Source organism: Schistocerca gregaria, chromosome X (genome assembly GCF_023897955.1).
Source record: "Schistocerca gregaria isolate iqSchGreg1 chromosome X, iqSchGreg1.2, whole genome shotgun sequence".
NCBI classification, from domain to species: Eukaryota; Metazoa; Arthropoda; class Insecta; order Orthoptera; family Acrididae; genus Schistocerca; species Schistocerca gregaria.
Genome location: NC_064931.1, coordinates 649,910,904 through 649,926,269, shown reverse-complemented (window position 1 = coordinate 649,926,269; position 15,366 = coordinate 649,910,904). Strand labels below are relative to the sequence as shown.

General features: G+C 38.0%; 1 protein-coding gene across 1 annotated transcript in view; it reads right to left on the bottom strand.

Moving 5' to 3' along the window:
* The window catches only part of LOC126297639 (E3 ubiquitin-protein ligase RNF170), a 119,488-nt gene extending 104,467 nt beyond the window's left edge, over positions 1-15,021 (bottom strand). Inside the window, exons 1-2 of the mRNA XM_049988664.1 lie at positions 14,733-15,021; positions 7,798-7,886 (exon numbers count right to left, since the gene is read on the bottom strand). Coding sequence (XP_049844621.1) covers positions 7,798-7,886; positions 14,733-14,899 — 256 coding nt within the window. The 5' untranslated portion in view covers positions 14,900-15,021. The remainder of the gene's footprint in view (positions 1-7,797; positions 7,887-14,732) is intronic.
* Positions 15,022-15,366: the final 345 nt, after the last annotated feature.

Below are 15,366 nucleotides of genomic sequence, written 5' to 3'. Positions count from 1 at the left end.
GGTTCCACCCACTACAGCTTATTGCCACTATTTTCAGGCATCGTATGAAGATGGTTTTCAACACTTACTTAATAATCACACAGGAACAGCACATTGCACTGATTACATGATTCTTTAACTGCTGTCCTGTTTGCTTGTTTTTCTGGATCTCAACATGACCTGTTACCCAGCAAACTTATGTAACCTTGCCTGCAGTTTTAACAGATTTAAGGAGCCCCAAGAATCATCTGAATATTTTTTTCTGTTGAGTAAATCTGATTGGCTGGAGGGTACTGTGGGGAGATGTTTAGTGCCTTCGGAGATCTTGTGTTCACACTGGTAACGAGGACAATTCCGCAAACTTCCAAATGGTCAACTGCAATGGATGGTGGTTGTTGTATTGTTTTAAGAGGAACAGAAAGCAGCAAAACTGTCTACAAGTAACAAGCACTGCATTGTATTATATTTCTTGCTATGGCATTTGAGATTGCCTTGTGTAAATTAGCAGTAACATTTGCTGACAAAATTACTCAATAATTTTTAATTTGTAAATAAATGAAAGCAGCCTATGTTATCATCATTAACTAAAGCTGTCCAAACCTTAGACAATTCTGCATCTATCTTTTGGGGTCATGATTGTGCAGGCAACCCCTCTAACTTAGCTATTACAGTTAATGACCATAGAGATAATACATTTATAATGTTAAGAGTTTTCATTTCTGTTAGTTACTGGTCAAAATGAAATTGCACTGCTTAGGTTAATTACTTCAGCACCATTTTAGTTGCTCCACAGTGTATATGACTGTGACTAAGGTAAACTACAGAGTGATAACTTGGATAACTCAGATATTGTGAGTAACCAGATGGATGTCACTCTGACTTACATCACACAGCCAATGTGCGTATTCTGCCTGCGATGATTCCAACGGAATATTACATGGCAAGCAATGGTTGTTGCGCATGGTGAACCAAATGTGAGTACAAACAGTTTCTGTACAGACTTTAGAATCAATTCAGAGTGTTTGTTATGGAATCAACGTGAGACTCTGTGATATCAGAAACACACAAACAATAAGAGATTATGACAGTAAAATGTTTTGCAGGCATATTTAACTTTCTCGATCAATCACTAGCTGAATCCAGGGAGAGGAGGTGGTGGGGGGGATTGGGGGGGGGATGAGGAGGAGGTGAGGGGAAGATGGAAGCACTCATGATGGCATTAGATGACAAAGCAACAGAACATATGGTTATTAGCAACTGACAACCGAGTTCGGTGATCCAACTGAGATACATCACAATATTTCACAGCACACAAAGCAGACAACAAAATCAGTTAAATGGCATGCAGCATAACAACAGGAAGTAAGTTTATATAGTGAATGTGTGAACAGTGTTATTAAAAGGGCAATAAAATGGAGTAAGATAGCAGAGAAATTTTGTAAAGAGAAATAACAGGGAATATGTGAAAGCAATTATGAAATCCTTGCATTGTCAAATTCAGGTAAACAGCAATTCACAATGCCTTTACAAAAGTTGATAAGGCAAGGAACTCATTTACAAGAAACAATGTTAAAGGCATGTGTCAGGGAGAGGTAGACAAGGGACAACAAAGTCAACTAGTTCAGGAATCAATATGTGAAGATGGGTGTCAATGTATAATGAAATATGTTAGATACAGAAGCAAAAGCAGCACACTAGAACACCAAAAGAAGTTCCAGAAACACAAGGGAAAATATAGAAAAGGCAGGAATGACCAGCTCAAGTGCCCAAAAAGAGAGAGGTAATGCAATAAATATTCAAAAGATCAGAAGAGGAGCAAAGCAAAAGCAGAAGTGCTTAACTCTGTTTTCAAATGTTGATTTACAAAGGAAAATCCAGTAGTATCACCCCAGTTTAATTCTTTTAACACTGAAATGATGAACAAAATAGATGTTAGTGTAAGTGGTATTGAAAAGCAGCTGAAATCATTAAAACGGAACAAAGCCCCCAGACCTGATGGAATTCATACCAGATTCTTTACCCAATTTGCAGATGAGTTAGCCCCTCTGTTAAGTGTAATCCATTGAAGCTCCCTCAAGCAGAAAACTGTGCCCAGTTGTTGGAAGAAAGCACAGGTCACATGTCTACAAGAAAGGTAGTAGAAGTGGTCCATAAAACTACTGTCCAATATCCTTTATATTCATTTGTTGCAGAATCTTAGAAATAATTCTGAGCAGAAACATAATGAGGTATCTCAAACAGAATGACCTCCTCCATGCCAACTAGCATGCATTTCAGAAACATAGGTCATGTTAAATCCAACTTGCACTTTTCTAGACGCAGTATTTCTCGATTTCTGAAAAACATTTGACTCAGTGTCATACACCTACGTTACTTATCAAAATAACTGTCATATGGGGTGTCAGACAAAATGTGAGAATGAATTGAGGATTTCTTGGTGTGGAGAACACAGCATGTTATCGTGGATGGAGAGTTACCAACAGATGTAGAAGTAACTTCAGGTATATCCCAGGGAAGTGTGTAGTGTCCCTTGCTGTTCATTATATTTATGATCTAGTGGACAATATTAACAGTAACCTCAAGCTTTCTGCAGATGATGCAGTTATATATAATGAACTACCTGGATAGGATTTAAAGTGGTGAAATGACTGGCAACTTGTTTTAAATGTTCAAAAACATACAACTGTGCATTTCACAAAATGAAAAAAACATTATATCCTATGAATATATAATATTAGTGAGTAAATCTGTAAACTCGTACAAATACTTCTGTTTAGCATTTAGTACAGACATGAAAGTGGAATGATCGCATAGGTTCAGTCGTGAATAAAGCAGGTATCTGACTTCGGTTCACTGGTAGAATATTAGGGATATGCATCAGTCTACAAAGGAGATCGCTTACAGATCACTTGTGCAACCCATCCTTTAATATTGGAGGACTAGCAAGGGATATTGAACATACATAGAGAAGGGCAACACAAATGGTCACAGGTTTGTTTGACCCATGGAAAAGGGTCCCTAAGACGTTGAAAGAACTGAACTGTAACTCTAGTGGGGAGGAGAGAGGGGGAGGGGGCAGAGGGGGAGGGGGCAGAGGGGGAGGGGGCAGAGGGGGAGGGGGCAGAGGGGGAGGGGGCAGAGGGGGAGGGGAGGGGAGGGGGGGGGAGAGAGAGAGAGAGAGAGAGAGAGAGAGAGAGAGAGAGAGATTGTCAAGTGACAGTTTCAAGAACTGGTTTTAAATGATGACTAGGAATATACTAGAACCTACATTTCACTCCCATAAGGATCATGACAATAAGGCTATATTAATTACATCATACACGGAGGCATTTAAACACTTCTTTTCCCGGACACCATGTGTGAACAGAATGGGAAAAAGTCCTAATAACTAGTACAGTGGACATATCCTCTGTCATGTATTTCACAATGTTTTACAGAGTATAGATGTAGATGTAAGTGAGGAGGAGCAAACTAAAATATTGAAAGAGATAGAGTTCAGAATAGAAACAGAAGAAAGAAAATCAATGGAATGTTCTGAAACAAGACACAATAATTAACAGGCAGTCATCTAAGCAAAGAATAAAAGAGACAACAAATTTACATTTCTGAAAGCTAAAACATGATAAGACAAATGAATTAATTTGTTGAACAGGTATCTGCATTGATAAATTATATTATAATAATGTGCATGTGGAGAGGGCTGGGAGCAGGGTTTTACTGATACCTATCTGAAAGGGTTATAATGGAGATAAATAGTAGGAATTTTGCATAACTTTGTGACTGATGTTTCAGTGAATCGAATGTTAAGGGGAAGGCATCAGTCACTTGGGCTGTTTCTCAGGCTCCACATGCTTGTTGTGTCTCCTGTTCTGCAGGCACAAGCAGCAGAGCCTTGCCAGGCAACACGGACTGCACAGGGTGGAAGGTCCAGTCGAGGGAGTTGAGGGAGGAGAAGGAGAGCCCAACACACAGTGACTTTTGGATGAACCATTCTGCCACTATAAAAATATTGCTATGCACATAAAGAAAAGCTACATGTACTGCTGTTGAAAAATTTAAGGCAACCATCAGTAATAATTATGGACAATACCTCCTACCATTTAACAATTCTTGTTAAGGTACCTACAGTAGCATCATCAAACAAGGCATTACCAACTGGCTACAACAAAAAAACATACTTGTGCCAGATGATGGCATGGCTCAGAATAAGCCACCTTTGCCTCTATATGTTGTTGAAGAACTGGCAAAAAAATACGGCCATAGGGTCCTCAGACAGACGCCGTATCAACAGAACTCAGTTGTGTTTACAACTGATAATGAGTGTGCAGGTCATTTAGCTAGTACAGCTACAAGTGCGGTCAGTGCAGAAACATGGCCCCACATTTAGACACTGAGCCACGATATTAGAAAATTGCTGCTGTTATTAGTGTATACTCAGAGGAAGATTGTTTACTATTGAGTTTGCTAAGGGACCTTGATGCATAACTAATAGCCCAGTCAATTAAGACCAAGAAGGTCAAATGGGGAAAAATGTCCATGTAGTTGCAAATTTTTGTGCAATGGTAGTGGGGAGTGTCATGATCAACATACTAAAAACTGCTAAGCAGTATATGGTGAGCATGGGGTGGGATGGGTGCTGGGGTGTTTAAAGGTAACTTTTCATGTTTTTCTTGAACATATCAAAAGCTGTGGCTCCTAGTGAAAATGTTTCCCAATACAAAATTAAACTGCATTAAATTTCCTACAAAAAAAAAGGTCCTCCCCACTTTCCCTTTATGACTAATAGTTTCCATGTTGCATGGTATATAAAAAACTACAGATTATTCAAAATAGTGTTCTAATGGTAAAAAAAAAAAACTGATGTGAGTTGGTAAATGAAGTGGGTTAAGATCAAATATTAAATGTGTTTTCCACATGTAAGTGTAAGAGAACCATATTAAGGGATTGTGTTCTGAGGGTGTGACAGGGTGGAAAGGCTAGGGTGGAAGTTAGAAGCAGGAGTGAAGATTGGTTGCCTGATTGTGGCCATGCACTGCCATCCTTCACAGGTCTGCAAACTGAACAGCCCACTTCATCACAAAAAGCAACTACAGGGTGTTTCACTAGGTTATACCGAGCCTTCCGCAGCTCACCTCATGAATTACTGGTGATACAGTGTGCCAATATTCCCAGGGGTGTTCATTTTCCACAAAATGCATTAACATTACATGAAATACAGATACGAATTACTAATAATACTAATGCAAGAAACACATAAGGACAGACTCTACATAAATCTCTGCACACTGTACACTGTTCTACGCTGCTAGAGGGTAAATTGATTGTTAGTCATCCTGTATGATTATATAGTGGAGTTATTTTCAGTTTATTAATGGGTACTTATGTGCAGTTCTTAATTGAGCATTTTTGTAAAATATGTTCCTACAAACAATGACACAGAAGTGCTTAATTTGTAAGTGTGATGATGTCAGTGGCCTATGTGGTGTTGATGGGAAATGGATTGGGTTGGTACATATAGCATCCTGCTCTGTCCATCACTGACAGCATGTTGTAAGACCGTGTAACTGTGTTGTAGTCACTTGGTGGTGAAGTAATGAATGACCAGAAAGTTACAATACTTCTCTTATCATTAATTGCACTACTTGTAGATGGCATAAATCTCTTCAGTTCAGGAACTGTTGGCACCTGTAAAGTGTGCTGCACTGAGTGGAGCCACTTACCACTCCTCAACAACATCTTGCAAGAAGGGTGTCAATTTGTCTGATGGAATAGGACTGATCATGCTCAAATCAAGACCAATAATCTACTGTAATGCATAGATCCAACCTTGAGAAGAGGCTGTCCGTAATCATACAGCAAATATAGAGGGGGATCCTCCTCTGGCAGTGTACATTTCCCCTCTAGTAGTGTACAACACTGTGCACAGATTTATGTACATTATGTCCTTTCTATTGTCTTTCATTAGTTCCTTTAGTAATTTATATATATAACACACTTTGTAGAAAATAAACACCCTTGGGCATATCTGCACACTGTGTCACTGGTGATTCATGAGGCGAGCTGCAGAAGGCTCAATATAACTTTGTGGAACATCCTGTAGTTGCTTTTTGTGAAGTAGTGGGCTCTGCAGTTCGCAAACCTGAAAAGGACGGCAGTGCATGACTACAATCCCTACATTCTCTCATGCTTCTAGCCTTTAACCCCGCCTTTCCACCCTGTTAAACCCCCAGAACACTGTCCCTTAACATGGTTCTCCTACACATTAATAGTTGTTCTTAACCCACTTCATTTAACAACACACATCCATTTTTTACCATTATAAACTATTTTTAACAGTCTGTAATTTTTCTGTCCAATCCTATGTGGAAACTATTAGTTGTAGAGAGAAAATGAAGAGGACCTTTTTTGTACGAAATTTATTGCAGTTTAAGTTTTTATTCAGAAAATAATTTTTGCAAGACAATGCAGATTTTCAAGATATCGAAGAAAAGTATAAAAAGTTACCTTTAAATGCCCCATATCCTAGACTCTCTCTCTCTCTCTCTCTCTCTCTCTCTCTCTCTCTCTCTCTCTCTCTCTCTCTCCCTCTCCCCCCCCCTCTCTCTACTGGTCCAGATATATGGGATGTTTTTTATCACACTCCCCCCTATCACTGTACAAAAATGTGCTGTACTTTTTCCTTCACTGACTGACCTATAATATAATGCCGCAACTTTTATTTTTGCTACATTTGCTGAAACAATGTTGCAGGAGGTTACGACTGGAGGTGGAAAATTGTATCAATCCACTGAGACACTGTTCAAGTAAAAATGAGCAGGGTGAACATGGGTCTTGTATGAGGACTGTGAAACTGTTACACTATAATCCTAAATTAGCAATGACTAAGTGTTTCTATAAATTAAATCAGAACAGCAAAGTGCTACGTAGGAAGCGTTCCAGTGCAGCACATTTTTCATTTTCAGAATTCTACAATGCAATGTACCTTATGTGCCAACAGAAGTTGCTATACCAGTGTTTCTCTTCGAATGGACAATTTTAGCAAGAATCTGCCTTCCAACCACTGAAAATCTTACCAGTTTTCTTTTTGCAATTATTCCTTTCAGCTTAACATACAAAATTAGAAGCTTAAAGCAACACATTTCAAAGCAAAGATACATGGATGACAAGAGCTCAGAATGCATATTTGTGTCATTAAATGTGAGATGAGAAGACCAGACAGACACTATGTTCTGAGCTGTTAAAATGTAAAACTACTCAGCACCCAAAAAGCATGTATTTTTAGCATATGGAGGAAACACCAAAAGTTTAGCACACTATTGAAATGATTACTGGGAACACTTGTGAAAATTAACAGCACATTTTGCTGTATATGCTCATCAATAACTTTTAATTTATATAGCCTAAAAAAAAGAGAGTAGTAAAATGTGTTTCTGTAGCTGACCAAAGTTGCATAAAAATTACCATATCATTCATTAGAACTCTAAATTCTGAAGGCAGTCTAACTGAGCTGCCACTTGGCCATAGTGAATGTAGGCTAGGCATGTTACAAATGTTGGTTTGTTGAATGTGTGAGCTTACTTTTCTCCATTTTCTGAAACTCAACAGAGACCTCCTAGGAGGTCATCTAGAGAAAAACAATGTACTGAATAAATACAACATTTGGGTCGATTCCTTGATGAAAATCTAGTTAAGTAGTATAATGCGTGACTACAAGAACCTCATCAGCTAACTAATTTTTATCGCTTGTAATGGTATGAGCGAGTTTTTAACAGCACAATTTTAATTCTATGCGCCTGAAATAGTGATTGAAAAACTTACCTACTACGTCTTCGATAGCATCTTCTTGCTGGCTTTGCTCTTCCTCACCAGAATCACTGGTCTGCAATCTCTCCCAGATATATGCTATCCTGTAGTAGAAACATTGATAAAACAACAGACACATAGTTACTAGACAGTATTAGCAAATAACTTGTTATAAATCACACTCTTTTAAAAAAAAATGACTCTTGAAAGATTTGAAAATACTTGCTCAGCCAGAATTGGCGATGAATTTGAAGATCAGCATGACATGCAATCTGCCAGAAGTCTTTCCACATTATACACAGTACTGTAACTTATGAAAAAATTGCAAAAATATCCAGGAGTATCAGTATGTAAGTCATATGCATTAAATAATGGATTGGTCTGTGAGTAAGAAGGCGAATATTTTAGCTAAGTTTTTAAAACAGCATTGTACTCCTGGAATTGTTTAACTGAGGTGAGAGGTTGTGGAGCCAGTGAGCAGAGGCAATGGATAAGTGACAAGTTGTGAGATTCAAGTATAGTGAGTGGTTGCTTTTACTCATTCTATTGTTTGCATTCCATCGAGAGTGCCCATTATCATTTTTGTATCTTAAATTGACAGCTCAAACAATCTCGTCAGCCATCACATTCACCAAAACAGAGAAAAAGAGAGAATGTGCTTTTCATGGAATATCACCGTGGACTCTAAAAAACAAGAACATGAAAAGGCATAAGGGGCACAAGGAGCTGAACTCTCAATCAGATGAAAATAGCAGCAAAATACAAACAACAGTTCATAGTCTGTAATCCAGGCAGCATGTACACAAAACACCATAACTCACAACACACGAAGAAGACAGTTGTGAAAATACTGTGCAGAAACAGAAACACTCAGCTGGACACCCAGAAATACACCATTAATCAAGCACACAAATAAAACCTTAGAGACAATGAGGTTAGCTTTGCTTTACATGATGCACCTGAAAGTTGCTATTCACCTTTGAAATAATGGCACATTTTTCCACTAAGTTTGGATTTGAGATAGGTTGTTGTATTTTGACAACAATTTATACATTCACCAAACATAAAATACAACCAAGTGATGTGGTACAGTCGTTACAGCACAGGAGTCACATAAGAGAGTATCAGAATTCAAATCTCCACATGAGCATCCACCTTCAGATTTTTTGAGGTTTCCTTAAATCACTTATAGCAAATTCAGAGACAATTCATATCAAAATTTCATTCTTCATTTAGGAATACGAATGTATATAAACCAAAACTTTACCTCTATGGTGATGGCAACACTGGAAAGCCAATGCTGATAGAGAAAGTTGTAAGTCGCCAACAAAATGTACATGTCATATTCTTCGGAATATGGACTTTGTGATTACAAGAAGAACATTCACAAAGTGATATTGCTTCAACAATTTGACTGATTGACATGGTGGTAAAACTCATATACTTTCAAACATATTGTTGCAGGGCAGCCCGTGACAGTGAATGTGAAAAAAACTGTACTGGTTTAAATGTCTGTCTTTTTGGGCCTTATATATTCATTTTTAATGAATTTGTTATTAGTGATGATGGTTTAATATACAGTTACAAACTGTACATGTTAAATCATATATTATTTACTGGAAGAAATGTTTTACACATATGCCACGATTCTTATCCATGGTTTTCTAGATTTTTTTTCCCTAACACAAATGAAATGAAAGTAAGAAAGAGTATGAGAATTAACTTATGCGTTCATTGCCACTTCTTCTCTGAACCAAAATCTCATGTTTCAATCAAACCCAGACCTCTGACTACACTTCAAACAGTACGTCACTACATCTAAGATTTTGTATTCATGTTCTTTGGCTTCACCAACTCTCAAACAAACTGGTACCTTTTTACCTAACCTTGGAGCTACAATACAGAGCATCAAAACCTACATTTAAACACGTACACAAAAGATATTTTGTCAGTGTTCTGGCCTCTTTCTTATTGTGCACATACGATATCACACAAAAAAACATCATCATGATACATCTGGTAACTGTTAACTGGGTTGACCAGTATTTGTAGTACATCGGTTGACTAGTAATTTATAGAAAGTATACAGGGTGTTTCAAAAAGGTACGGCCAAACTTTCAGGAAACATTCCTTACACACAAAGAAAGAAAATATGTTATGTGGACATGTGTCCGGAAACGCTTACTTTCCATGTTAGAGTTCATTTTATTACTTCTCTTCAAATCACATTAATCATGGAATGAAAACACACAGCAACAGAACGTACCACCGTGACTTCAAACACTTTGTTACAGGAAATGTTGAAAATGTCTTCCGTTAGCGAGGATACATGCATCCACTCTCTGTCGCATGTAATCCCTGATGCGCTGATGCAGCCCTGGAGAATAGCATATCGTATCACAGCCGTCCACAATACGAGCACGAAGAGTCTCTACATTTGGCACCGGGGTTGCGAAGACAAGAGATTTCAAATGCCCCCATAAATGAAAGTCAAGAGGGTTGAGGTCAGGAGAGCGTGGAGGCCATGGAATTGGTCCGCTCTCTACCAATCCATCGGTCACCGAATCTGTTGTTGAGAAGCGTACGAATACTTCGACTGAAATGTGCAGGAGCTCAATCGTGCATGAACCACACGTTGTGTCGTACTTGTAAAGGCACATGTTCTAGCAGCACAGGTAGAGTATCCCGAATGAAATCATGGTAACGTGCTCCACTGAGTGTAGGTGGAAGAACATGTGGCCCAATCAAGACATCACCAACAATGTCTGCCCAAACGTTCACAGAAAATCTGTGTTGATGACGTGATTGCACAATTGCATGCGGATTCTCGTTAGCCCACACATGTTGATTGTGAAAATTTACAATTTGATCATGTTTGAATGAAGCCTCATCCATAAAGAGAACATTTGCACTGCAATGAGGATTGACACATTGTTGGATGAACCATTCGCAGAAGTGTACCTGTGGAGGCCAATCAGCTGCTGATAGTGCCTTCACACGCAGTACATGGTACGGAAACAACTAGTTATCCCGTAGCACTCTCCATACAGTGACGTGGTCAACGTTACCTTGTACAGCAGCAACTTCTCTGATGCTGACATTAGGGTTATCGTCAACTGCACGAAGAATTGCCTTGTCCATTGCATGTATCCCGTCATTCTAGGTCTTCCCCAGTCGCGAGTCATAGGCTGGAATGATCCGTGCTCCCTACGACGCCGATCAATTGCTTCGAACGTTTTCCTGTCGGGACACCTTCGTTCTGGAAATCTGTCTCGAAACAAACGTACCACGTCACGGCTATTTCCCCGTGCTAATCCATACATCAAATGGGCATCTGCCAACTCCGCATTTGTAAACATTGCACTGGGCTGCAAAAACCACGTTCGTGATGAACACTAACCTATTGATGCTACGTACTGATGTGCTTGATGCTAGTACTGTAGAGCAATGAGTCAGATGTCAACACAAGCACCAAAGTCAACATTACCTTCCTTCAATTGGGCCAACTGGCGGTGAATCGAGGAAGTGGAGTACATACTGACGAAACTAAAATGAGCTCTAACATGGAAATTAAGCGTTTTCAGACATATGTCCACATAACATCTTTTCTTTATTTGTGTGTGAGTAATGTTTCCTGAAAGTTTGGCCGTACCTTTTTGTAACACCCTGTATATACATACAAATATATGTTCAATAAATAATTGACTTTCAGAGGTAGGAAGACTTGTTCTGAACCTTGAAAATGAAGTTTATTTATCTTTTGGATTAAAATAGACTCATAACAGCATTCAAAAGTAGAGTAAACTAACAGATATGGATAAAGTGGTATTGCATTTTAAGCTTGTAAAGTACAGACTGAAGAGTTAAATAAATAACTAAGATTGTGCACATTTTAAAATAGCTTTTTCTGTAGGAACAACTGTCAACATTACAGACACAGAAATCGAGATTGTCACACATCAAGCACATTCCTGTTGACTGCTACCCTGCTCTACAAAATTGGAGGCTGTTCTATAGTCAAGCAGAAAGTTTACACTTTATTAAAAACAGTAGGAATAACTAATAAGAGTTCAAATCATATGTCTCTTAGTATTTGGTTAAACAATTGGGAATATTTATAAGCCTCCATGGTACTTATATTCTCCATCAAAATCAACAGTATCAACATGTTTTATTCCAATAGGAAAATAACTGTGATATTTACAAATATACCATTATAAGAGAGTATATCATTACCACACCCAACCCAAAAAAACTTTAACTTATGATGCAGTACAATTCAGAGTTGAGAACATAGTACTGCTACATATTTAAGTCAAATGGGTAGCAAATATGGTTAATAATAGATTAAAGTTACTTTTCCCTAAGTAACTCGTCTTATATCAATCACAAGCTCTTTAAAGAAAAGTAAATAGCCATATACACACATCATGGGTAAATGACCAACATGTAGATGTAACCACCTCTCATGAAAAGCTGTATTACAACTAACACATTCCACACAATAATGCAGGTCATGAATTTAATATATGTAACATGAAATTAACCATTAATAATTCTGGTAACTGAATTTGAATAAAATGTTGAACTGACAGGAGTATAATAAACTCAACTTTGAACCTTAAATATTACTTCAGTAGAAGTTATAAATAATATCAGTGTTTTACACTGTGCAAAATGCAAACAGCAGCATATTAAAAAATAAACATAGCTAACTCAGGCAAAGAAGATAGCATACCAGACATTGTGGAGGCAGAAAAAGAAGGGGAAAAAAAACTGACAGCCAGGTTTCTAGTGTAACATGTTGACACTAGAGTTATTAGGCCTACAGTTTTCTGAAACATCAAAAAGTATTTGTGACAAAGTTTAAAAGAAAAAAAAGGACAAATGGAGGGAGAGAAGTGTGAAAGAAAATGAAAACTACTGATTTAATAACACCAAACTCAAGTTTTTGAAGACCTATCCTTACGTAAATAAACATCATAAGACCACACAGTACTACCAGTATGCTTGTGATGTACCCAAATTATTAGTGCTCAAGCAATAATAATACGAATCATCTGGGAAAAAATGGTATGACACACAAACATACAGGGTTTTTAATTCTTTTACAAACTTCTAAGGATGATGAAGATGAGTAAATGTATCAATTTGAAGTAAGATACTCTGGTCCGGAAACAAGTCGAAAGTTATAAGTGAAAATCGTTTTGATACCTATGGCAGTCGAATACATGTACCAGTACTGATGTTGCTAAGACTGTATGCTGGGTAGTCAACTTTAAGATGTGATACTATAGACAAAACCAGGTAAAAGTCTAGTAAACATGGGCTCTACAATATATACCTTAAGAGCTATGGACACTACTTCAGCTTCACTACTGTGAAAATTGATAAAGTTACTATTCTAAATCATCTCTGAAAGTCTGTGTCATCATCACAGAAATTTGCATATTTCTTTCTTTCATATGACCAGTTAAAAATTGCAATAGTGAAAGTTTAAATGTTGTAGATTACATTTTGAGGTCTCTTCTGACACACACATTAGGCAGATTAAGGATGTTGCAATAAAACAGATATAATAACTCAAATCTTTTCAAGTGATGTTTATTCACAGTAACTCAACACAAACACTTTATCACACTGAAAAATGGAATGTCATTCTGGGAACCTACTGTGATGTACACACACAGTGACCTGACATTTATGAAACAAAAACTGGTCTTAGTAATATCTTCTTATCACTGCAACAACTTCAATGAACTGTTATCCTCAGATTTGTAATAAGGGGAAACCTACTTACATATATCACAACTGAAACCTCTGATACTCCTTAGCAAACCACCAACCAAATTTTCGCTTTTCGACATAACTTAGGCATCAGGCTATGTTACATATCAGTATTACACTACAATTACGATTCCGTATTTATATTCGATGGCTTTGCCAGATCACGATCAAATTTACACATTTCATCCTAGCTTGGGACTAAAGTTACGTTACAGATTAGTCTGACACCATAACCCATATTCCAAAAACTAATACTGGTGCAAATGAATTTTGACAGTATTGTATTCTTTTCTTGTTTGCGCGCATACGATGACACATGCTACTACAACAACATCATCATCATATCACAGGATGAAGCAGATGCCCAGTATCGGTTAGTTTAGTTAAATCAGTTTTTTCCTCTCAAAGAAATCGGCCCTCTAGCTTGAAAAACTTTCTTCCAATCCCAAGTCTTTCAAATACACGGCTGCCTGCATGGAGAGAGATAGTTCTTTTCCTATGGTTGGTGAAATTACATGAACAACTGATTCTATCATCATCCTCCTCCTCCTCCTCCTCCCCCCCCCCCCCCCCTGGCCGTCGACGAAACCTGGTCAAGGTATATAGAAAATCTATACAAGCGGTTGGCAGAGTTTTACATATTTTTCAAATTTGTGTATACGGTGGCTGCAAACGACAGCGGTGTTCAACTGCGTACTGACAGGAAGCTGTACCTGTTCTGAACTTCGCATACAGATAACACTGATGCTGTGGCACTGCACTACACTATTTGTGAGCTATTCTACAGTCAAAATTTTGAAGTCATGGTAAAATGTCTACTATAGTTAAGTTTCCTTTCGTTGCATAAGGGCGTGTGTGTGTGTGTGTCACAGAGTGGAAAGATTTTGAGCGTGAGTAAATGAATGGCATACATGTAACGATCTGAAACCAGCACAATGAATATCACATGATTTTGGCGCACAGAAATTCTGTATAAATTATTCTATAATACAAGTGCATTACGAAACATTCTTCACATATGAAAAACGTCTTAGAGTGGCAATGTAATACAAACACGTCTTCAGGTAACGAAAATTGTATTTCAAGTTACAAAGGCAATAATAGACGTACAGTAAACAATTCATCGTGAATAAACGTAGACAACAGCAAACCACTTCACTCACCACTTAGAAACTGTCGTTATTAAGTGGAAAAACAGAACTAATAACGGTACGGCAACAATGATCAACGCCAACAACACTTCATTTCCCAGTCCTACAATCCACACGTCGTTCATAAACTCACTTATACCAGAAAACGGCATGGTTATATCAGCCACCCTATTGCACATAAATCCATTTACCACATATGTAAGCACTCGGTATGCGCAAACAAACAATCTACCACTACCCGCACTTCCCACATGTCACCCTCCTGGCCTCCTAGCCGTGTTTACGATTAACAAGTTAACAACTGACAAGTGTGTCCAAAGACAATCAGTATGCAGTGAATTCAAAGAGTAGGAAAAGCCCACAGTGGCTTCCCGTGGAGACGGCTGGCGAAGCGTCATGAGGAATACTGCAAGCGAGAACACTATACGTACATTGTTAATGAAAGCAAATTGCCAAATTCATGTGTTGAAATAAATAAAATTTAGTTGTTTATTAAGTACTCTTCTTTCTGGTCGTTTTGTACTACTATGAGCAAAATTAGAAACCAGTGCGCTATTTCTGCATTCAAAAATGTTCCATATAAAACTGCGAATGTCGTTTACCATCGAATTCGGAAAGATAAGACAAGTATAGCACAAAAACCTCT